A 25,313-nucleotide genomic window follows, 5' to 3' on the forward strand; every position below is an offset into this window, starting at 1 on the left:
GTATAATTTGAGGCGACTTCTTTGATTGCTTTATGTGTTTAAGTGTGGGCACAGTATGGCACGCTCGTCAGAGCCATACACACACACCATTCCAGTGTGTTATTGTATGGACATTGAGCACATCAGACAAAAGGTATATGTGCTGTTACATACGCCAGCGCCACATAGACGCCATTAACCAACATGGTGGTGACTTGGGCCGTGCACACAACACTGCATTGATTTGCCATGGACTCCTGTCTGCATGGTGACAATGAACTCTACTTTCCTAATCGAGGTGACAGGTCACACTAAGGTGCCATCTGGTGGTGCTAGGCAGTGGCCGGCTTGTTTGCACAATTAAATGACCTTTGATGCTGAGCACATGCATTTAGTCCATGTCCCAAAGCAGCCACTAGAATACTGAAGCAAGAAAATGACAGTTAACCTTCTCATGGATGCGCCATAGTTAACTGAAAAGTAATATACAAAAAAGAAAACGTGTTGGTGCGTCAAATAAAGAGACATGAACATAAAGAAAATAGTTTAAAACGTTTCCATGTGGCATTTTTATTCTCTTGGGAGAAGGCATGGGTTTGGTCAGATGATACTTGTGCTGGCCCCGTGAATAAAAATGACCCATTTTCAGTTCTTAACTCTGAAACGTTAAGCAGACAGTATAAAAACAATAGCTTGTTGAATGAGCCATCACCTATAATTTGCCCCACTTGAAAGGCTGTCAACACAAAGAATGAGGGGCACTGGGTGTTGACTCCAGAGCATCTCACACACTACGTTTGGAATATGCAGAGAGCAGCAGCCGCACATCACAGAGGAGCGCTCACCAGCACAGAAGGCTGCTTAATCTGTTGTCCGGCAAGATCAGTCAGCTTTCTGGGTGGGCCCTTACTGCGCCCCCCTCCTGAGATATTTAGCTCTGCGCCCTGGGCCGTTGCCCGCTCTGCATGGAACAAGAAACGGGGCTGAGCAGAGCAGCCAGAAAGGCTGGACACAGGATAAGCACACCAGCGGCTGAAGAAGTCGCACGTCCTTCACCACCCACCTTTCCTAGCAGAAAGCTAAGCAAAGGGCCTCTGCAAGCAGGAGAGCCCTGGTGACCCAGCACAGGGCCTGCTAAGTAAAGGGCCTTGCCAAACAAGGAGCCCCAATGGCCCAGTACATGGTCTGCTAAGTAAAGGGCCTCTGCAAGCAGGGGATCCCTGATGGCCCAGCACAGGGTCTGCTAAGTAAAGGGCCTTGCCAAGCAAGGAGCCCCAATGGCCCAGTACATGGTCTTCTAAGTAAAGGGCCTCTGCAAGCAGGGGATCCCTGATGGCCCAGCACAGGGTCTGCTAAGTAAAGGGTGTCTCCAAGTAGGAGAGCCCCGATGGCCCAGCACAGGGTCTGCTAAGTAAAGGGCCTTGCCAAACAAGGAGCCCCAATGGCCCAGTACATGGTCTGCTAAGTAAAGGGCCTCTGCAAGCAGGGGATCCCTGATGGCCCAGCACAGGGTCTGCTAAGTAAAGGGCCTTGCCAAGCAAGGAGCCCCAATGGCCCAGTACATGGTCTGCTAAGCAAAGGGCCTCTGCAAGCAGGAGAGCCCTGGTGGCCCAGCACAGGGCCTGCTAAGTAAAGGGCCTTGCCAAACAAGGAGCCCCAATGGCCCAGTACATGGTCTGCTAAGTAAAGGGCCTCTGCAAGCAGGGGATCCCTGATGGCCCAGCACAGGGTCTGCTAAGTAAAGGGCCTTGCCAAGCAAGGAGCCCCAATGGCCCAGTACATGGTCTGCTAAGTAAAGGGCCTCTGCAAGCAGGGGATCCCTGATGGCCCAGCACAGGGTCTGCTAAGTAAAGGGTGTCTCCAAGTAGGAGAGCCCCGATGGCCCAGCACAGGGTCTGCTAAGTAAAGGGCCTATTCAAGCAGGACAGCCCCGATGGCCCAGCACAGGGTCTGCTAAGTAAAGGGCCTCTCCCAGCAGGAGAGTCCTGATGGCCCAGCACAGGGTCTGCTAAGTAAAGGGCCTTGCCAAGCAAGGAGCCCCAATGGCCCAGTACATGGTCTGCTAAGTAAAGGGCCTCTTCAAGCAGGGGATCCCTGAGGGCCCAGCACAGGGTCTGCTAAGTAAAGGGTCTCGCCAAGCAGGAGCCCAGCACAGGGCCTGCTAAGTAAAGGGCCTCTCCCAGCAGGAGAGCCCTGATGGTCCAGCACAGGGTCTGCTAAGTAAAGGGCCTATTCAAGCAGGACAGCCCCGATGGCCCAGCACAGGGTCTGCTAAGTAAAGGGCCTCTCCCAGCAGGAGAGTCCTGATGGCCCAGCACAGGGTCTGCTAAGTAAAGGGCCTTGCCAAGCAAGGAGCCCCAATGGCCCAGTACATGGTCTTCTAAGTAAAGGGCCTCTGCAAGCAGGGGATCCCTGATGGCCCAGCACAGGGCCTGCTAAGTAAAGGGCCTTGCCAAACAAGGAGCCCCAATGGCCCAGTACATGGTCTGCTAAGTAAAGGGCCTCTGCAAGCAGGGGATCCCTGATGGCCCAGCACAGGGTCTGCTAAGTAAAGGGCCTTGCCAAGCAAGGAGCCCCAATGGCCCAGTACATGGTCTGCTAAGTAAAGGGCCTCTGCAAGCAGGGGATCCCTGATGGCCCAGCACAGGGTCTGCTAAGTAAAGGGTGTCTCCAAGTAGGAGAGCCCCGATGGCCCAGCACAGGGTCTGCTAAGTAAAGGGCCTATTCAAGCAGGACAGCCCCGATGGCCCAGCACAGGGTCTGCTAAGTAAAGGGCCTCTCCCAGCAGGAGAGTCCTGATGGCCCAGCACAGGGTCTGCTAAGTAAAGGGCCTTGCCAAGCAAGGAGCCCCAATGGCCCAGTACATGGTCTGCTAAGTAAAGGGCCTCTGCAAGCAGGGGATCCCTGAGGGCCCAGCACAGGGTCTGCTAAGTAAAGGGTCTCGCCAAGCAGGAGCCCAGCACAGGGCCTGCTAAGTAAAGGGCCTCTCCCAGCAGGAGAGCCCTGATGGTCCAGCACAGGGTCTGCTAAGTAAAGGGTCTCGCCAAGCAGGAGCCCAGCACAGGGCCTGCTAAGTAAAGGGCCTCTCCCAGCAGGAGAGCCCTGATGGTCCAGCACAGGGTCTGCTAAGTAAAGGGTCTCGCCAAGCAGGAGCCCAGCACAGGGCCTGCTAAGTAAAGGGCCTCTCCCAGCAGGAGAGCCCTGATGGTCCAGCACAGGGTCTGCTAAGTAAAGGGTCTCGCCAAGCAGGAGATCCATGGTGGCCCAGCACAGGGTCTGATAAGTAAAGGACCTCTACAAGTAGGAGTCCTGATGGCCCGGTACGGGGGCCTGCAAACTAAAAGGCCTCTGCAAGCAGGGGAGCCCTGATGGCCCCGCACAGGGTCTGCTAAGTAAAGGGCCTCTATAAGCATTAACCCCAAATTACTTGTACAGTTTGCACTATATGAACCAGATCTTGCCATTACAGACCAAGAGAGCTGGTGGTGGTGGTGGTAGTTCAGGCAGAATGTGCTACGGGAACACTCTCACAGAGCGAGGGAGAGATTAGACCTAGCGTCAAGAAGGGCTCAAAAAGGGACACTCTGGGTGTCTTGTGCCCCACCACAGGAATCAGCATCCACTCCAGGCATACAGGGAGCACATAGAAGGCCAGGGTGCTACTGCAAAACCTGAATGAAGGATTGAATCCAAAGGAACTAATCACTGGGGCGAGTACACTAAGGGTCAACATAGGGAATGCTATATGAGCACCTGGGAATTCAGTTCACAGGATGATATTAACATTGCAAGCCTGTGCTACGAATAGCTCAGTGATCCCCTCTCCCATGACTCCCATAAGCCTATCTGTCCCCCAGGACACTCTGCGATCCACCCATGTCCCCCACCCTTCATCCTCCTTACCATGGTCATTAATGTCCTCCATGGCTCCCAGCTTCTCGTTCCACACCACCCCACCTGACCACGCCATGGAAATTGTAGAGGGGCTCAGTATTGACCACCAGCTTCTATTTCCATGGTAGCCATAGACACTCACTTGCTACAGAGCTATTTTGACACACTATTAGCAGCTAGGGGTCGGCACCAGAATTCTTACAGCAATAACAGCAACATCCGTAGGCTGGTTTACTAAAGAGTAGAGCAGGTGGGCATGGCTCCCTCTGGCTCATAGGAGAGGCATGGCAGTGGCAGGACCATCATGGTTGCTTTCCTGAAGTGTAGAGCTTTTAGGCATGTACCCCTCTGGCTCATAGGTGGGACACAGCGGAGCCAGAATCACAGTAGTTGGCTTCTAGAAGAGTAGAGCAGGTGGGCATGGCTCCCTCTGGCTCATCGGTAAGGCACGGCAGTGGCAGGACCATCGTGGTTGCTTTCCTGAAGAGTAGAGCTGTAGGCATGACGCCCTCTGGCTCATAGGTAAGCACAGAAAGGCTAGGACCATTGTGGTTGGTTTCCTGAAGAGTAGAACAGGTAGGCATGAACCCCTCTGTCTCATAGGTGGGGCACAGCAGAGCCAGATTAGCCATGGTTGGTTTCCTGAAGTGTAGAGCAGGTAGGCAGGAGTGCAGCAGAGCCAGGATCATGTATTAGCCATGGTTGGGGTCCTGAAGAGTAGAGAGGGTAGAAATGAGCCCTCTGGATCATAGGTGGGGTGCAGCAGAGCCAGAATCACAGTAGTTGGCTTCTAGAAGAGGAGAGCAGGAAGGCATGAACCCCTCTGTCTCATAGGTGGGGCACATCAGTGCCAGATTAGCGTTGGTTGGTTTCCTGAAGAGTAGAGTGGGTAGGAATGAAATCCTCTTGGTAATTGTTGAAGCATGGCAGAGCCGGACTAGCCATGGTTGGTTTCCTGAGGTGTAGAGCCGGTAGACAGGAATCCCTCTAGGTAAGGTACGGGGGGGTCAGGACCATTGTGGTTGGTTTCCTGAAGAGGAGAGCAGATAGGCATGATCCCCTCTGTCTCATAGGTGGGGCACAGCAGAGCCAGATTAGCCAATGTTGGGATCCTGAAGAGTAGAGCGGGTAGGTTTGAACCCTCTGGCCCATAGGTGGGGTGCAGCAGAGCCAAGGTCACAGTAGTTGGCTTCTAGAAGAGAAGAGCATGTAGGCGTGAATCCCTTTGTCTCATAGGTGGGGTACATCAGAGCCGGATTAGCCATTGTTGGGGTCCTAAAGAGTAGAGCAGGTAGGCATGAACCCTCTGGCTCATAGGTGGGGTGTGGCAGAGCCAGGATCCCAGTGGTTGGCTTCTAGAAAAGGAGAGCAGGTAGACATGAATCCCTCTGGCTCATAGGTAAGTTACGGCAGGGTAGGACAATCGTGGTTGGCTTCCTGAAGAATAGAGCAGGCAGGTATGAACCCCTCTGTCTCATAAGTGGGGCACGGTAGAACCAGGATAGCCATGGTTTGTTTCCTGAGCAGTAGAGAAGGTAGGCATTAATCCCTCTGCCTCATATGTAAAGTACGGCAGAGCAAGGATCAATGTGAATGGTCTCCTGAAGAGTATAGCTAGTAAGCATGTACCCCTCTGGCTCATAGGTGGGGCACAGCAGAGCCAGAATTGCCATGTTTGGTTTCCTGAAGAGCAGAGCAGGTAGGCATGAACCCTCTGGCTCAAAGGTGGGGTGTGGCAGAGCCAGGAATACAGTTGTTGGCTTCTAGAAGAGAAGAACAGGTAGGTGTGAATCCTTCTGTCTCATAGGTGGGGCACAGCAGAGCCGGATTAGCAATTGTTGGGGTCCTGAAGAGTAGAGAGGGTAGGCATGAACCCTCTGGCTCATAGGGCGGGTGCGGCAGGGTCAGTACCATCATAGTTGGCTTCCTGAAGAGTAGAGCAGGTAGGCATGAAACCCTCTGTCTCATAGGTGGGGCACGGTAGAACCAGGATAGCCGTGGTTTATTTCCTGAGCAGTAGAGAAGGTAGGCATTAATCCCTCTGCCTCATATGTAAAGTACAGCAGAGCCAGGATCACTGTGGATGATCTCCCGAAGAGTATAGCTAATAAGCATGACTTCCCCAGATCATAGGTAAGGCACATCATTGGCAGGACCATCGTGGTTGGTTTCCTGAAGAGTAGAGCTTGTAGGCATGTACCTCGCTGGCTCATAGGTGGGGCACAGCAGAGCCAGAATAGCCTTGGTTGGGGCCCTGAAGAGTAGAGCGGGTAGGCATGAACCCTCTGGCTCATAGGTAAGGGACAGCAAGTCTCAGACCATTGGGGTTGGTTTCCTGAAGAGGAGAGCAGGTAGACATGAACCCCTCTGTCTCATAGGTGGGGCACAGCAGAGCCAGATTAGCCATAGTTGGTTTCCTGAAATGTAGAGCAGGTAGGCATGAACCCTCTGGCTCATAGGTTGGGCACAGCAGAGCCAGATTAGCCATTGTTCGGGTCCTGGAGAGTAGAGCGGGTAGGCATGAACCCTCTGGCTCATAGGTGGGATGCGGCAGATCCAGGATCCCAGTAGTTGGCTTCTAGAAATGGAGAGCAGGTAGGCATGAATCCCTCTAGGTAAGGTACGGTAGGGTCAGTACCGTTGGGGTTGGCAACCTGAAGAGTAGAGCAGGTAGGCAAGAACCCCTCTGTCTCATAGGTGGGGCACGATAGAACCAGGATAGCCGTGATTTAATTCCTGAGCAGTAGAGAAGGTAGGCATTAATCCCTCTGCCTCATATGTAAACTACGGCAGAGCAGGGATCACTGTGGATGGTTTCCCGAAGAGTATATCTAGTAAGCATGACTCTCCCGGTTCATCGGTAAGGCACAGCAGTGGCAGGACCATCGTGGGTGGTTTCCTGAAGAGTAGAGCTGGTAGGCATGTACCTCGCTGGCTCATAGGTGGGGCACGGCAGAGTCACAATAGCCATGGTTGGGGTCCTGAAGAGTAGAGCGGGCAGGCATGAACCCTCTGGGTCATAGGTAAGGGACAGCAAGGCTAGGACCATTGTGGTTGGTTTCCTGAAGAGTAGAGCAGTTGGACATGAACCCTCTGGCTCATAGGTGGGGCGCAGCAGAGCCAAAATCACAGTAGTTGGCTTCTAGAAGAGTAGAGTAGGTAGGCCTAGCTCCCTCTGGCTCATAGGTAAGCCACGGCAGTGGCAGGACCATCGTGGTTGGTTTCCTGAAGAGTAGAGCTTGTAGGCATGTACCCCTCTGGCTCATAGATGGGGCACAGCAGAGCCGGATTAGCCATTGTTGGGGTCCTGAAGAGTAGAGAGGGTAGGCATGAACCCTCTGGCTCATAGGTGGGGTACAAGAGAGCCAGGATCCCAGTAGTTGGCTTCTAGAAAAGGAGAGCAGGTAGACATGAATCCCTCTGTCTCATAGGTGGGGCACAGCAGTGCCAGATTAGCGATGGTTGGTTTCCTCAAAAGTATAGCAGGTAGGCATGAACCCATCTAAGTATGGGAGGGTCAGTATTGTTGTGGTTGGCGTCCTGAAGAGTAGAGCAGGTAGGCAAGAACCCCTTTGACTCATAGGTGGGGCACAATAGAACCAGGATAGCTGTGGTTTGTTTCCTGAGCAGTAGAGAAGTTAGGCATTAATCCCTCTGCCTCATATGTAAAGTACGGCAGAGCCAGGATCACTCTGGATGGTCTCCTGAAGAGTATAGCTAGTAAGCATGACTCTGCCTGTTCATAAGCAAGGCACAGCAGTGGCAGGACCATCATGGTTGGTTTCCTGAAGAGTAGAGCTTGTAGGCATGTACCTTGCTGGCTCATAGGTGGGGCACAGCAGAGCCAGAATGCCCATGGTGGGGGCCCTGAAGAGTAGAGCGGGTAGACATGAACCCTCTGGATCACAGGTAAGGGACAGCAAGGCTAGGACCATTGTGGTTGGTTTCCTGAAGAGCAGAGCAGGTAGGCATGAACCCTCTGGTTCATAGGTGGGGTTTGACAGTGCCAGGATCACAACAGTTGGCTTCTAGAAGAGAAGAGCAGGTAGGCATGAAACCCTCTGGCCCATAGGTGGGGTGCAGCAGAGCCGAAATCACAGGAGTTGGCTTCTAAAAGAGTAGAGCAGGTAGGCCTGGCTCCCTCTGGCTCATATGTAAGGCACGGCAGTGGCAGGACCATCGTGGTTGGTTTCCTGAAGAGTAGAGCTGGTAGGCATGACACCCTCTGGCTCATAGGTAAGCAGAGAAAGGCTAGGACCATCATGGTTGGTTTCCTGAAGAGTAGAGCAGGTAGGCATGAACCCCTCTGGCTCATAGGTGGGGCGTGGCAGAGCCAGGATTACAGTTGTTGGCTTCTAGAAGAGAAGAGCAGGTAGGAGTGAATCCCTCTGTCTCATAGGTGGGGCACAGCAGAGCTGGATTAGCCATTGTTGGGGTCCTGCAGAGTAGAGAGGGTAGGCATGAACCCTATGGCTCGTAGGTGGGGTGCAGAAGTACCAGGATCCCAGTAGCTGGCTTCTAGAAAAGGAGAGCAGGTAGGCATGAATCCCTGTCTCAAAGGTAAGGTACGGCCGGGTCAGTAACATCGTGGTTGATTTCCTGAAGAGTAGAGCTGGTAGACATGACACCCTCTGGCTCATAGGTAAGCACAGAAAGGCTAGGACCATTGTGGTTGATTTCCTAAAGAGTAGAGCAGGTAGGCATGAATCCCTGTCTCAAAGGTAAGGTACGGCCGGGTCAGTAACATCGTGGTTGGTTTCCTGAAGAGTAGAGCTGGTAGACATGACACCCTCTGGCTCATAGGTAAGCACAGAAAGGCTAGGACCATTGTGGTTGATTTCCTAAAGAGTAGAGCAGGTAGGCATGAACCCCTCTGTCTAATAGGTGGGGCACAGCAGAGCCAAATTAGCCATGGTTAGTTTCCTGAAGTGTAGAGCAGGTAAGCAGGAGTGCAGCAGAGCCAGGATCACGTATTAGCCATGGTTGGGGTCCTGGCTCATAGGAGGGGTGCAGCGAAGCCAGGATCGCAGTAATTGGCTTCTAGAAGAGGAGAGCAGGTAGGCATGGATCCCTCTGTCTCATAGATGGGGCACAGCAGTTCCAGATTAGCAATGGTTGGTTTCCTGAAGAGCTGAGCGGGTAGCAATTAAATCGTCCTGGTAATTGTTGGAGCGTGGCAGAGCCGTATTAGCCATGTTGGTTTCCTGAGGTGTAGAGCGGGTAGGCAGGAAATCCTCTTGGTAATTGGTGGGGCGTGGCAGAGCCGGATTAGCCATAGTTGGTTTCCTGAAGAGTAGAGCTGGTAGGCATGAAATCCTCTCTGTAATTGGTGGGTGGGTGGCAGAGCCGGATTAGCCATGGTTGGTTTCCTGAGGAGTAGAGCTGGTAGGCATGAAATCCTCTCTGTAATTGGTGGGGGGTGGCAGAGCCGGATTAGCCATGGTTGGTTTCCTGAGGAGTAGAGCAGTTAGGCATGAAATCCTCTTGGTAATTGGTAGGGAACAACCCGATTAGTCATGGTTGGTTTCCTGATGAGTAGAGCAGGTAGGCAGGAAATCCTCTTGGTAATTGGTGGGGGGTGGCAGAGCCGAATTAGTCATAGTTGGTTTCCTGAAGAGTAAAGCTGGTAGGCATGAAATCCTCTATGTAATTGGTGGGGGGTGGCAGAGCCGGATTAGCCATGGTTGGTTTCCTGAGGAGTAGAGCAGTTAGGCATGAAATCCTCTTGGTAATTGGTAGGGAACAGCCCGATTAGTCATGGTTGGTTTCCTGATGAGTAGAGCAGTTAGGCATGAAATCCTCTTAGTAATTGGTAGGGAACAGCCCGATTAGTCATGGTTGGTTTCCTGATGAGTAGAGCAGGTAGGCATGAAATCCTATTGGTAATGGGTAGGGCATAGTAGATTTGGATGAACTCTGCTGATCTTTCAGGAACCATTCTCGCACCACCAGAAATAGGTGGCATCTGGAACGAGTAACCAGAGGCTGAATCTGTCACATATCTGCCTGGGCCCCTGGGTATCGGTGCCACATTCAGTGATAGATACATGCTTCTTTTTTTAACACTTTTAGAATAATATGTCAGCACCCTTTTGCTCAGCCATCGCCCCTACACGTTGATATCTGTAGTTCATTCTGAGGAAGTTTGGATGTATGGAACAACTTGTGTTCCAAAAATGAAAATGTTCACCTGCCACAAGCCTGCAGTAGCAGTAGAAATCATGTAGAAAGGGCCTCTGCTTTACTTAGGGTGGACTTACATAAAAGTTCTCACCACAAACTCCCGAGTCTGAGAGCCTTCTTGCTGTCACTATTGTGTGCATTACTCAGTATTAGTTCCATACTTTCACTTGTTCCCTTTGTTGTCTCCTATTTCCGCAGCACCTTGTCTGATGTCCCAGGTGAGCTGTGACAGTCCAAGCCTTCCTGACCCACTCCATGGAGGCAGCCAGCTGGAGTCTTCCCCACTCATCACACTAGGTGCAGGTCAGTCTTGCTTGCTCATGTTCTTCTAATGTCACCCCTCCAGCTTGTGCCAATCTAGAGATTTCCACCCTAGAGTTAATGTGCTCCTCCCCTGTGCATTTAACCCCCCCTCTTTGATGTCACCAGTCAGGGGGGGTTTTCTCACTACAGTCCACATCATCTGTCTGTGAAATGTCAACCTTTCTACCCTGGAAATTGCCATTCTGGCTGGGGTTCCTCCTCACTGCAATCCCTGTCACCCACCAAGGAAAAGTCTTGGCTTTCTCAAGTGCATATTCCACCTCGAGGTTACTCCTCTTTAGAAACCAGGTCACTCGCTGGTGACCAGTCTTGGGTTTCTCGCGTGCATATTCCACCTCAATCTGCGGTGCCAGCAGGAGGTTACTCCTCTTTAGATAACAGGGCACACACAGGTGACCAGTCTTGGGTTTCTCGCCTGCATAGCGGTGCCAGCAGGAGTATACTCCTCTTTAGATATCACGTCATCAGCCGATGAAAAGCTCCTCTCATCTGGTTTCCCACTCTCCAACCTCTGCCAGTCTTGGGCTTCGGCTCTCTAGGGTGCACTTCTCCCGCTGGTGGCACTCTGTCGACCAACAGTGGTGTACTCTGCTGTAGCTGTTCTTGGGCTTTGGCTTTTTGTCTTGATGTCACTCAGTGTGTGAATCCTGGGTTTCATGAAGCTAGCATAGACTTTACCACTGAAGTCTGAAGCATCTCCAGTCTTGTTGGCATAACATCCTTACAGGCAGTCCTGCATTATCTAATCCATTGTGCAATCCTGCACTATCAGAGGGCCGGCCTAGTACTGGCTTCAAGTCTTCTACTAAAATCACACCCACCTTGTAAGCTGGGGCATTTCTTCTTACAGTCTATTAACATGGATTTTCGGAACCCTAATTGTGGGTGCGATTTCTCGCTGTCACCATAACCAGTACAAAAGGGACCCTATAAAAACTCCAACAGAAAAGAGTTGAGTAAACATTGCTTTATTAACACACAAGCATTCGCGAATGGGCCACAAGTTCAACCGTCTCGCAAAGCAAGTCGTCAAAGTGCCGCCCTTTCCCCTGCACATCGTGGTCCTTTTATACCCATCTGTTTTACATTGTCATACATTGCTGCACATAGATTATGTCCACCACAAGGAGGTTCCTCCCAGTCATGACTTTGCATCAACGGTCAACAGTTCAACATCTGCTATTGTGGTTTCCTGTTATCTGTTATTCGCTCTCTCTCGTGCCCCTCTGTGTCCTTATCTCTGTGCACGAGGCTGTGCTTACTCATTCCTTCCCCACCCGTAATCTGCAGATAGTTTTAGCAGGCTCAGCATGCTTCGACATACAGTGACCAAACACAATTCTTCTGTTAAAAACAAGTTCTTGCCAGGTCAGCAGGTCTTAAATGCCGCTGTATAAAGAGAAGGCCTCTTCTTTTAACAAAGGGTACATTCTTTTAACACATATGGTGATTAGTACAAACTCCAAGTGTGAGCACAACATTACATATGTATGCGTACCTTCAATCCACCCTTTGCTCACACTTGAGCATCAATCTAAACAGTCCTAGCATAAGCAGATGGCAGGAAAGCAACATCATCACATACTGTATGTACCATAATCTTCTCCAGGCCTCCCATGTCAAAAAATTCCTGTTGTACATGGCTTTTATCCATTGGATTTAGGCGCGTTATGCTGGAAGAACACATGGAAACACAGCACGACACACATACCGGGAAGCATTGGATGCAGAGACAAATTCCTACAACTATTGCCGCTAGAACCAGTATAGGCGTAAGAAGTTGCCATCCAATTTCTTTCAGGAGCTTCATCCACCAGCTATCTCCTGACCCTTCCTCCTGGTGGATGCTATCCGCCACTTTATGCAGTTTATTTACTCCATCCAGGATTCCTGTACTCCCTTCTGGTATGTAAACACAGCATTGGGATCCCACCAAAAAACAGACTCCGCCCCTTTCTGCAGTGAGTATGTCTAAGACATACCTATTTTGGAGAGCCACTAGCCGAATTGCTTTCATTTCATAAGTGATGTTTTCCATTAGGTCTGCAGATTCTTCGATTACGAACTCAAGGGCCCTGTTTAGCTTTTGGATTTCTTGACTGTTCATAAAGATGCCCGCTGGAGGAACCAGGACCCCCATCAGATCTATAAACTTTTCCCATCCTGTAGGTTGATACGTAGGAATTTTTGGGTTTACTGCTCGTTTATTTCTGCTGTGTATTTCTTTATGCAGAGTAGACGGGGCATATACCATCACAGCCGGCATTATTCTGGCTATGTAACATACCCCAACAAAATCATTGGCTAACCACAAATAAGCCCTCTTGTTACAGACGTAGGCATGTCCTTCAATCTGTAACAATCCCTTCGTGTAGTTATTTAGATTCACCATTTGACTGCACCCCGAGATCATTCTTTGATTACCTCTTGCGCTCCTCTTAAAACATATATTCTTTGGCCTAAACTCTTGTGTGATGGTGATAGGGGGAGGAGGTTCTCTTACTATCTGTACCATAGCAGGTGCAAGCCCGATTCCCTCAGTTTTGATTTTATAGCGTATCTTTTCCTTTAGAAGGGTTTTGTTCTCTCCTCTAACATAACAAGCGGTATTCGGTATCATGTATTGCTGTGCTGACACTATTCTCATGTAAATTAATGTACACCCAGCATCCTCAGTAACTGGCGATGCGTACACTGGGATGCCTTCACTGCTATGTCGGGGCATGTGGGTGCAGATCCAGCAATCAGTTTTATTCACTACCCCATATGTTGTGTTTATTATCTTCACATATTCATTTTTAGCATAGTCTTCCGGGTCGTGTTGGTCGTAGGCATCTCGATTCCTGCTCTTGACCCAATCTGTTCTCCCTGTTTCATTTGACTCGGGCAACAGGTTCTTTAATTCATATCTAGATGGATGTTCCAGATACCAGAATATTATGGCAAATGCTATTAGTACTACTATCGTGCATACAGAAAACAAAATTTTGCCTCTTGTGGTACAAACTGGTATTTTCCTCTTACCTTCTGTGTTTGAGGAGCATACACTTATCCGTTCAGGGACTAAACTAGCATACACGGGTGTAGACATAGTTCAGTATATGGCTCAGTATACAGCGTATATCAGTTGCAACCTAGCGATATAGCAATATCCCCTATTTAAAGCACCAGTGTCCTTATTACTCTAATAGTGGTAGGTCTCACTAAAAACCTTCCTCCGATCTGTCCCACGTCTCGTAGTGCCTGTCCCAGGAGGGGAACGCCGAAGGCCCTTCAGGCTACAAGCCCGTCGTCTTCAGTAAGGCACAATTCTGCTAAAACCAACAAGAGAGTCCAAATGTTCATCTCCCTAATGATCAAAGTTCAAAACAGTGTCCTTACACGTTGCTTGGCACATACACGTCACGGGATCGGAGACGATGGGCACATCTACTAATGGCATCTGGCAGTACTGTTGCAACCTGGGGTTGGTTGGTTCCCTTTTCCGGAGGAATCAGTAATGGAAGCGTCTTCTTGACGTGATTCACGTGGTACCAGTGCGGTTTGCCATCAACTTTTACCGCAGTTTGTGTTGCGAGGAGCACCTGAAACGGGCCCCTCCATCTGGGTTGCAGTCCGCTGGTGCGATCGAAGGCTTTTATAACAACCCAGTCACCGGGCTGCACGTCGTGACCTTCTCCTATCAGAGGAGATGGAGCTACTGCGTTCACCTGTGCATTAATAGAAATCAGTCTATTAGTTAACCCAATACAGTACTGTTGTAATGCAGGCCATGCTTGCTCAGACAATCTCTTAGGTGATATGGGGGTCCCAATACTTGGTGGACGCCCCATAACAATTTCGAAAGGAGATAAACCATGTGTACGCTTAGGCATAGTACGCATACTCAATAATGCAATAGGCAATGCATCCGGCCATTTCAGTCCCGTTTCAGCACAAGCCTTTGCCAGTTTGTTCTTCAGTACCTTATTTGTGCCCTCTATAATCCCAGCTGATTGAGGATGAAAAACTGCGTGGAAACGTTGATCAATACCAAGGGCCTTGCAAACTTTGCGTACTACTTCACCAGTAAAATGAGTCCCATTGTCAGACCATAGATATCTGGGGACCGTATACAAGGGCACCCAGAGTTTCAATATGCATTGTGCTGTGGAGGTGGCACTATTGTCCCGCAGGGGATATGCTTCCACCCATCCTGAGAACCCACATTTCATCACCAAACAGTAGGAATGTTTATTTACAGGCTCCAGCTGTATAAAGTCCATATACACCACCTCAAAAGGGCAGGTGGGTAACTTACTGTGGCCCGCCGGGGCCGGTACACCTTTCCCCACATTATATAAAACACATATTTCACATTGTTTTGCCCATTGGCGACAATACATTCCCAATCTTTTGTTGTACCACACAGTACTTAAAACTTCTTCCATAGTTCTTGCGTTAACGTGGGTTGGATCATGAGCCACGCTCACTATCACAGGTAAGTATGCGTCAGGTAGTACCCAGGTGTTCGTTTTGGTATGTGCCCATAGCCCATCTACCGTCTCCTCATATTGATCATCCTTGTGCCAAGATAGTCTTTCTTCAATGGTTGCATTTGCTTGGATTTCCTTTACGCGCTCCTTCGTCCCTTCCATAGTCACATTCCTCCCCACTATGAGCTGTCGGGCCTCCCACCATGTATCCCTTGTGGCAGCTAGTTTAGCCATCTGGTCAGCCAAAGAATTTCCCTGCGTGACATAATCCAGTGTTTTTTTATGCGCTGAGCACTTCACTACGGCCACCATTTTGGGCAGCGTAAGGGCTTGCAATAATTCAGCAATCAATCGGGCATGTTTAATAGTATCACCTTGGGAGGTTAAAAACCCACGCTCTCCCCAGAGTTTACCAAAACTGGAAACCACCCCATGAGCGTAGGCTGAATCAGTATAAATTGTCACTTTCATACCGCTGCTTAACACTAATGCTCTCGTTAGCGCAATTAATTCTGCTGCCTGGGCCGATTTTTCACACACTTTCCCACTCTCAATCAACCGTTCCCCTGTAGTTACTGCATACCCTGCTGTTGTCTCCCCATTTGGCAGTTTGAAACAGGAACCATCACAGAATAATATACCCTCATTATCAACCAGCGGGGTGTCTTGCAGGTCTGCTCTACCCTTAGTGTGTTCTTCCATTTGGATCACACAATCATGCCTAATGTCATCAGGTGAGGTGGGCAAAGGAAGCAGTGTCGCTGGATTCAAAGTGTTACACCGTTCAATTTTTACATTACTGGCAAACAGGATCATCTCATACTGTGTGAGTCTAGCTGTAGTCAAATGCTGTGTATGCACTCTATTCAGAAGAACATCTACCGTATGTGGAACCTTTACTGTTACTTCACTCCCTAGGATGATACCTGCACTTTGTTTTAGGGCTGTCGCTGCTGCAGCTACTGCTCTCATGCATGGGGGTAGGCCTCGAGCTACTGAGTCCAGAGTGCTAGAAAAATATGCACATGGTCTCTGTTTACCCCCTTGTTCCTGTGTCAAGACTGACACAGCGCAACCTTCCTGTTCATCAACAAAAAGGCAAAATCTCTTAGTATAATCAGGTGTGCCTAAGGCCGGTGCGTGGCATAGAACATCTTTCATAGCTGTCAGGGCTTATTCCATCTCAGGTGTCCATTCTAATGGGCCGTTTTCTTGTACTTCTTTTAAGGCTTTTAGCATGGGCTGGATCAATACAGAGAATTCAGGAATCCAGTGCCTACAGTAGGATAAAACACCAATTATCCTTCGGAGACCCTTTGCCGTGTCTGGACCTTTTATGGACTGTATCAAAGCAATGCGATCAGTAGACAGGGTTCGCCCCTCTTCGGACAGCTCAAAGCCTAAATAATGGACCTTTTGTTTTACATACTGCATTTTGGCTAGAGCTACCTTGTGCTTATTCTCTGCTAAGTGCATTAGCACCAATCTGGTCACATAATGGCATTCCTCTTCGGTGGCTGCACATAATAGCAAATCATCAACATATTGTATCAGAGCAGTGTTAGCGGGTAGGGCTAGGTTATCCATCTGTGTTTTTAGTGCTTGGCTGAATATGGCGGGACTTTCTGTATATCCCTGCGGGGCTCTAGTAAATCGATACTGTCTATCTCGAAGAGTGAAACTAAACAGGTACCTGCTTTCTTCGGCAATAGGAATGCTGAAGAAGGCATTTTTCAAATCAATTACCGTAAACCATTTCGCTGTTTTGGGAATTAAAGTGAGTACACTTGAAATATTAGGGACAACTGGATATCTGGGTTCTACTATTTTGTTTATTTCTCTCAAATCAATAATAAAACGATAGGGTACGGCTTCATCACCTTTCTTGTGTACTGGAAGGATCGGAGAGTTACAAGGGCTATCATTTGTTGGCTCTACCACCCCTAACCGTATCATATCCTGTGCTATTTGATATAGTGCCTGCTCTCCCTCGTGTGATATGCGATATTGTTTTATCCTGGGCAACCTGGCACCGGGCTTTAGTTTGATTACTGCTGGGGAAACATCCAACACTCCTACATCATTCCCATGAGTGGCCCATAGTTCATTCGGGATGTCTTGGAGTTCCGGGGGCAGGGTTTGCATTACTCCTATCATACTCATAGGTTTGCTTATGGTCATTCTCACTCCCTGGGGGGAGCAATATATTGTGGCCCCTAGCGTTTTTAATGCATCAATACCTAACAAGTTTTCTGGGCAGTGATTGGTCAACAGCCACCCATTCTCCCATTTTACCCCATGAAGTTCCGCTTCTACTATTTCACTTACAGGAGTCCTTATTGGATTTCCCCCAAATCCAACTGATACCTTGCTTTTATCCGATAATGGGACAGCGGGGACGGCTCTGATATTCACGGAACTGTTTCCAGCTCCCGTGTCTACCAGACATCTCAAGTTTCAGTGGGGGCCGATCCTAATAGAGGCATAAGGCCCCCTTTGGTCTATAGGAACCTGCACCACTCCCGCTATCTCATTCCGGCATCCTCAGGACATATCGCTTGTGTTATCCTGAAAATCATCGTTATAGTATACCCCTTCTCCACATTCTTCACCCTGGCATACACCTTGCACTTGTGTCGTTTGTCGTGGCTGATACAGTAGATTGGGGGGAGGCGGGGCCGGCCAGGGAACATCCCCTCTTGCTTGTCCGTCAAAGGCATTGGGTTGAGGGGGTTTAAACATTCTATTGTCTTGGTTGCCGTACCCACCAGTCCTATTTCCTGGGGCAAATGTTGTCTGTGAAGGGGGCCATGCGCCCCTTACTCTCCCACCACTCTGGGGACACTGGGATTTCCAGTGTCCGGGTCTCTTGCAGAAGGCACATACATCTTGGGGTAGCCCATCCCTCCTCCCATATAGCGCACCTCCTTGCACTGTACGTCTTCCTGTCCCTTGGCCCCCTATCATGTTGCTACTATAGCCCTGTGACGGGCCGTTATAATTGTAGTTATACCTGCCTTGGGCCCCTTGATGCAACTGTTGCATCAACACTTTGGTTTTTAGATCCTTCTCTTGTCGTGCCTTTTGTTGTCCCTTTACTCTTTCCCCTCTTTCGTAATACCTACTTTCTGCCCTCCTAATGTTCTCCTGAATTGGCCCGTGGAGCCCCTCTACAAAGTTTGTGGCAAAGTACCATTGGCCCGTTTCAGACCCTATCTCTAGCCCACTGTGCGCTTTGAATGCTGCTTCATAACGCAGAAAGTACTGTGCTACTTCCTCACTTGCACCCTGTATCACAGCGGACAGTTTCTCCACATTCACATCAAATGGGGGTAACACCTTTTCTAGAGCCCTCAGGACTGCCATGCCATGCCCCCTTAGGGGTTCAGGATATTCCTCATGCAGTTTTCTATTTTTGCTCGCATCCATTACATCTTTCCATTTTATTGTTTCATTGTCTTTGGCACGAAAGGGGGTCCATATTTCTTCTGGCACAATGGCTAACAATATGTTATCTACATCCTCTACGGTAAATAACCCTGGTCTGAATAACTTTCCTACTTCTTTGTAGAATCCTGCCGGGTCTATACGGGGGTCGGGGATGGACTTGGTGATATGCATTAATTCAATTCGGGATAAAGGGACATACACATAGGTGCGCATCATGTTACCAGTGGCTGCCTCTATGGTGGGTTGGCACTCTCTCATTGGCATTAATAGTAACTTTTCCGTATTTGTTTGTTCACTCATAGGGGCCTGCGCTGGTGGCGAAACAGAGGATTGATGACTAAGAGCTTTCTCTTTTATTTTTTTATAATCTTTTAATAGTTTCTCCACCTTAGCCATCCTCCATTCTTCCGCCCCTGAATCATCCACTCTTATATTAGATAGCAGTTTCTTATCCAATTCCGTCCTAATCCTATTCCACTGGGACACATATCTAGGCTCCTTTTCCTCTTCTATATCATCCACCCTAATAAGAAGATATTTAATTACGTTTACTTGTATAGGCCAGCCAAGGCCCTCCATCAGACTCACCAGGGTGGACATGGACTGCGAGTGTATGGATGCTATCATACGATTAGCTACGTTTTGGCCCGCCTGGTCTGCATCTTTGAGTTTAGCCTCTCTTTCCCTCACCTCTCTTTCCCATGCCCTCTTTTCCTTCTCCCATTCAACACCGCCCCTTATGACTTCCGCTATTATGTCGGACATACATCCCCATAACTGAACACTGGACGCAGTCACTGGTAGTAACGCGACAGCGTCCTGATATGCTGAGGGCAGATCCGCAGTACTCTGTCCTCTCAATTTACAGTTACCCTCATGAAAGGTATATAGTTTAGTGGCCACTGTCCTAAATTTCAAAGGTGTCAAACGCCCCAATTGGTCCCGTAGGCTGTCATTGAGGGGTGTGCCATACAGCCCGGTCATAAGGATTTGCAAGTCTCCATCTCTATCCTTTTCTACAGTAGTCGTTCTCCTATGGTCTATCAACCTATCTGGGTCTCCATACTTCATTGGGAATTCCACCCTTTCACCCTCACTGTCTGCCGGTGGAGCTGTAGCTCCTGGAAACAATAATTCAGTCGTTGTTTGTTCTGCTTCTAGCCCTATCACATCTTCATATCGAGGCACCGGCACGGCAGGATACATACCCCCACTGTTCTTAATCATCATATGTCTATCCAACTGATCTAGCCTCTCACCCTTCTCTTTTATCTCTAGATCATGTAATTTTTGATTTACCGTTCTCTTCTGCTCCTTTGCTTTTTGTTTATTCTGAGCATTGCGCCTGCGCATTGCTTCTACCCTCCATAGTCGTATAGCCTCAAACTGTGCGGGTCTAACCCGTCTTTTTACTAACTCTATCTCTATTTTGGATATGCGGTCTATGTCAAAGGACCCGGTATCTGGCCAATTATGTTCAATCGAATCTTTTGTATATTCAGACCACTCCCTTAAAAACAATGTCGAGTTCAATCCATGTTTAATCAACATATCAAATGCAGGGGTTCCTTCAAGGGGGGCATACTGTCTCTTGCCTATACCTCCCTTGTGGGAAGCCGTTTGACCCATCTTGGCGGTATACCGCAATTGCCTAAAACACTCACCTTTCCCAAATATGCACCTATTGGCTAAAAATAATAATACATCCTCCTGGCGTATCTAACATATCATATCATCATTTCAACATTACTTCTTCATAGACGGACTTACCACCGTCCTCTTCACAAACCCTGAATCATTATTTCCTTATTCCATCATGCATCCGTCCATACCACTTATCTTAAGGGTCCCGCCAGAGTGTTCCGGACCCGAAGGGCGACAGCCTGCTGTTCCACCGCCAACGGAGCCGGAAAAACAAGGATGACGCGTTGGTTGCAATCAAAGGTGCGGATTCAGTTGTTGGGGCCCCGTGATCAATTCCTTCTCCGGTTCCGCCGCGGCGTTCCTCACCCAGTGACGGACTGTCGCTCCTTCGCATCCCACTTCTGACACCAAAATTGTGGGTGCGATTTCTCGCCGTCACCATAACCAGTACAAAAGGGACCCTATAAAAACTCAAACAGAAAAGAGTTGAGTAAACATTGCTTTATTAACACACAAGCATTCGCGAATGGGCCACAAGTTCAACCGTCTCGCAAAGCAAGTCGTCAAAGTGCCGCCCTTTCCCCTGCACATCGTGGTCCTTTTATACCCATCTGTTTTACATTGTCATACATTGCTGCACATAGATTATGTCCACCACAAGGCGGTTCCTCCCAGTCATGACTTTGCATCAACGGTCAACAGTTCAACATCTGCTATTGTGGTTTCCTGTTATCTGTTATTCGCTCTCTCTTGTGCCCCTCTGTGTCCTTATCTCTGTGCACGAGGCTGTGCTTACTCATTCCTTCCCCACCCGTAATCTGCAGATAGTTTTAGCAGGCTCAGCATGCTTCGACATACAGTGACCAAACACAATTCTTCTGTTAAAAACAAGTTCTTGCCAGGTCAGCAGGTCTTAAATGCTGCTGTATAAAGAGAAGGCCTCTTCTTTTAACAAAGGGTACATTCTTTTAACACATATGGTGATTAGTACAAACTCCAAGTGTGAGCACAACATTACATATGTATGCGTACCTTCATAATGGTGTAGAGTTCTAGAAGCAAACCTTAGTGGACCCCTGAGAGGATTTACAAACAGTGTAACCAAACTCCCACTACCAAGGCTGAGTAGTAAGGCTGAAACCATAGCGATTAGGAGACAGCGTTGTGAATCCACCAGATAAGTATCAACAATGTACTTATTTATTAAACAGTACAGATGCATAAAGCTAAAGATATTACAAGGCGAATACAATATATATGCATATACAAATGTCCAATTGGGACAAAAGTCACACTTTAAGTCAAAATACAGTTTTTTTTTTATTGTTTATTGAATATAGCTGAAAAATCAACTTTTTTAATATTTAACAAATTCATAAACATTTTCCAAATTACAAACATGACACATAATAAACAAACAATAAGATTACTTTAACATAATATATCTTATTGTAACAATAAAAGGAAAGAAGCTGTGAGATTGCAAACAGGATCAAAAAACAAACAAGAAAGAATTCCATCCGATAACTATTAGAACAATCGAACTACCACTCACTTAAAAAGGACAAAGTGTAATTCAATGCAAGATTGAGATTCCGGATGGATTATCCAATAGTTAATATACCCGGAAAGTTCTTATATTTCTGATCCCAAACAAGAGACAAAATTCACAATTTGAGCACAGCCAAAAAGTTATGAATAGCAATCTGAATGCTGGTTGAGCTAGTTGAAAGCAACACAGACCATCGAGTGTCAGCAGGTATCGCACTAATATAGGACATGTGCGACTCAAAATATTTGTTTCTCTGAACCTCAACTGCTGGACATTCAGCTATAATATGTTTAAGAGTTTCCTTAACAGCCACATTTTGAGCAAAAATTTTCAATCGAGGGCAAGAGATTTCTTCTGACCAAAATGTCACATGTAGGGAACAAATTGAAACGAAGACGGAAAATAGTTGTTCTTACTTGAGGTGAAGGAGACTGATTTAGATAAGAGGCCAAAACATTGAGTTTTTTGTGTTCATAAACTAGTGCTTGATAATCATTATAGGATAGACATTTAGTTCTCGTATTAATCCAGTCGTGTCTAAAGATTTTTTCTTTTGCTCGAGTGGGATTAACAATGAGAACTTCCAAGGTCAAATCCGCTTTAGCCATGATGTTATGAATGTACGATAACACACAAAACAGACTGAGGAACAGAAAAGCTTCACCAGAGCTATTTATTGTATTGTGCAATTAATGCAACCCTAACTCTTTCCCTGCAGGGAGTGCACTAAGCTACCCCTGCTTGATATTACTAACCCTAACTGTATGCTAATATGCCGACTGTAGGCAGAATTTGCATGGGGACTATTCATACCCTATATTACAAACATGAAAAACCATATTCACAGTGAACTGCCACAATAAATTTTATACATCTAAATGTCATTAATCCAAACAATTAAAACCAAGACAGTTACGGAAAAAAACCATTTCCCGGCTGTACCCTTGGATGAAACAGACAGGTCACGTGGGACTCGGCGTCACACTCTTCGACAATTTAATTGCCCTCCGTGAGGTGTGTCTGGTTGATCCAGGAGTTATTTATTAAAACATTTTATAAAAATATATGTATGTGTCGCACAAATTCTCAGCACAAAAATGCACTTTATATTTGATTCATTTCTTTACAAGTGCATGTACCATTCTCTTGTGCGTGACTGTTTAACATCTTTATAAATAGAGAGCATAAATTCTCTGAGATAAATTCAAACAATTTATGTTTAAAAGTGCATAAGTCCACTTGTGTCACTCTAAATAGGGTGACATCTATATATCTGGTCGACCGGTTTCAATGATGTCTTGCGTATATCATATTCTTCAGGACCCAATGTTGCTTCTTTAGACCCAATCAGCAAGCCCCATAGAGGCGAGATTGCGACATATCCTGTCCAATTGTTTTTATATGCAAGGAACAGCACGTTCGGTTTCTGTGGTATTGCCACTTTCAAATAGTAGAGTTGGAAAGCCTGAAATGGTACTTTATCTTTCTACTTGTAGACGTCCCTTCAATAAGGAGAGCTAATGGAAGGAGACGCGGATTCTTCCATTAGCGTCTACCGCGAGGAACGCTACCCGCGATAATCACGAAACCAGGAAACAACGTGACGGAAGAGATCGTGCTCAGGAATTGAGAATCCAACAAGACTTCCTTCATAAAACGCTATGAACAAAGCTGCGAGACCACAACAAGCTCTCCTTATTGAAGGGACATCTACAAGTAGAAAGATAAAGTACCATTTCAGGCTTTCCAACTCTACTATTTGAAAGTGGCAATACCACAGAAACCGAACGTGCTGTTCCTTGCATATAAAAACAATTGGACAGGATATGTCGCAATCTCGCCTCTATGGGGCTTGCTGATTGGGTCTAAAGAAGCAACATTGGGTCCTGAAGAATATGATATACGCAAGACATCATTGAAACCGGTCGACCAGATATATAGATGTCACCCTATTTAGAGTGACACAAGTGGACTTATGCACTTTTAAACACAAATTGTTTGAATTTATCTCAGAGAATTTATGCTCTCTATTTATAAAGATGTTAAACAGTCACGCACAAGAGAATGGTACATGCACTTGTAAAGAAATGAATCAAATATAAAGTGCATTTTTGTGCTGAGAATTTGTGCGACACATACATATATTTTTATAAAATGTTTTAATAAATAACTCCTGGATCAACCAGACACACCTCACGGAGGGCAATTAAATTGTCGAAGAGTGTGACGCCGAGTCCCACGTGACCTGTCTGTTTCATCCAAGGGCACAGCCGGGAAATGTTTTTTTTCCGTAACTGTCTTGGTTTTAATTGTTTGGATTAATGACATTTAGATGTATAAAATTTATTGTGGCAGTTCACTGTGAATATGGTTTTTCATGTTTGTAATATAGGGTATGAATAGTCCCCATGCAAATTCTGCCTACAGTCGGCATATTAGCATCCAGTTAGGGTTAGTAATATCAAGCAGGGGTAGCTTAGTGCACTCCCTGCAGGGAAAGAGTTAGGGTTGCATTAATTGCACAATACAATAAATAGCTCTGGTGAAGCTTTTCTGTTCCTCAGTCTGTTTTGTGTGTTATAGTACTTTTTGGTAACAGAAAGGACACATACCCGCTTCTTGAGGTAATGTGGAGTTGAGGCAAATCCCTGTGTGTTAGTTATGAATGTACGATACCCAGGTTTTAACAAATAAATGTCCAGAGGTTAACATATAAGATGATAGAATGGTAAGTATCTTGTCAGTTCGTACAAAAGTCAGACATTTACAGAATAAGGCACATAGCCTCCAATGATACTCAGCACTCAAGGAAGTAAGGCCCAGTTTGCATCTTAACCAAGGACTAGGTACACATTGAGGGAGATTTAAAACACCCCTCCAGTATTTGGCCTCCAGTCGGTGAAGAACAGTCGAGGACATAATATTCTTCGTCTCAAGGCCGTACAGTGGGGCAGGCAGTACTTTTTGTCTCCAGTAGGAGATAGCAGGTCTGATTGTAAATTTACTAAATTTATATAAAATAATTTTGGTTTGAGAAATGGCAGTTAGGATGTTATGGTCTAATATCCTTGAGTGCGAGTCAATGGAAGGAGAGCCATCGAATAAAATCCCTAAATAGAGATACGATGGCACCACATCCACTGTCAAATTGCATTCTTCTAGATGGTCTTGGAGCATATACAACAGTTTGACTTTTATTTAAGTTGATTACTAACTCATTAACAGTCAGATATGAATGTAACACAGACAATAGCCTCTGAAGTCCTACCGGCGTTTTAGAAACCAATACCAGGTCATCTGCATACCAAAGAGCTTTGATGACCACACCATTCATTTTTGGTGAATCAGATGATACCGGCGCAAAGGATTCACTCACGTCATGAATGAAAAAATTGAAGATGGCTGAGGCCAGGACACAGCCCTGTTTCAGCCCTCTAAAAGCGGGTATCGCAGCAGATAACAGACCAAGCATGGACAGTTATTAAACAATACACTTTTACACAAGCTTAAGTGGGGGTGGAGGGAGGTCAGAATACATCATCAGCCTTATGTAACTATATGGTACATCAACATTTCGAAAATAAGCTTACGCAGGTCAGCCCCAGTCAGGAACCAATGTACAAAAAGACTGTAGAAAAACAGTTCTGGATACGTAAGGAGATTTCAGACTAGTTATTGATGATTTGCCATAGCATTAACTGGGGCTCAATGCAATAGACAAGTGCAGCTAATAGTGGCAAGTCAAAGGACGTTCAGGAGTCGTTTCCTAAGAAGGCAGAAATAAGCTATTGGTCTGTGTACACTGTTTCTAC

General features: G+C 47.2%; 1 protein-coding gene across 1 annotated transcript in view; it reads left to right on the top strand.

Annotated features, from left to right (window-relative positions):
• The window catches only part of LOC138520746 (zonadhesin-like), a 220,749-nt gene that overhangs the window by 81,856 nt on the left and 113,580 nt on the right, over positions 1 to 25,313 (top strand). Inside the window, exon 2 of the mRNA XM_069633029.1 lies at positions 10,255 to 10,359. Within this exon, the coding sequence (XP_069489130.1) occupies positions 10,266 to 10,359 (94 nt within the window). The 5' untranslated portion in view covers positions 10,255 to 10,265. The remainder of the gene's footprint in view (positions 1 to 10,254; positions 10,360 to 25,313) is intronic.

Source organism: Ambystoma mexicanum, chromosome 13, assembly GCF_040938575.1.
Source record: "Ambystoma mexicanum isolate Mex_15411 chromosome 13, UKY_AmexF1_1, whole genome shotgun sequence".
Lineage (NCBI taxonomy): Eukaryota > Metazoa > Chordata > Amphibia > Caudata > Ambystomatidae > Ambystoma > Ambystoma mexicanum.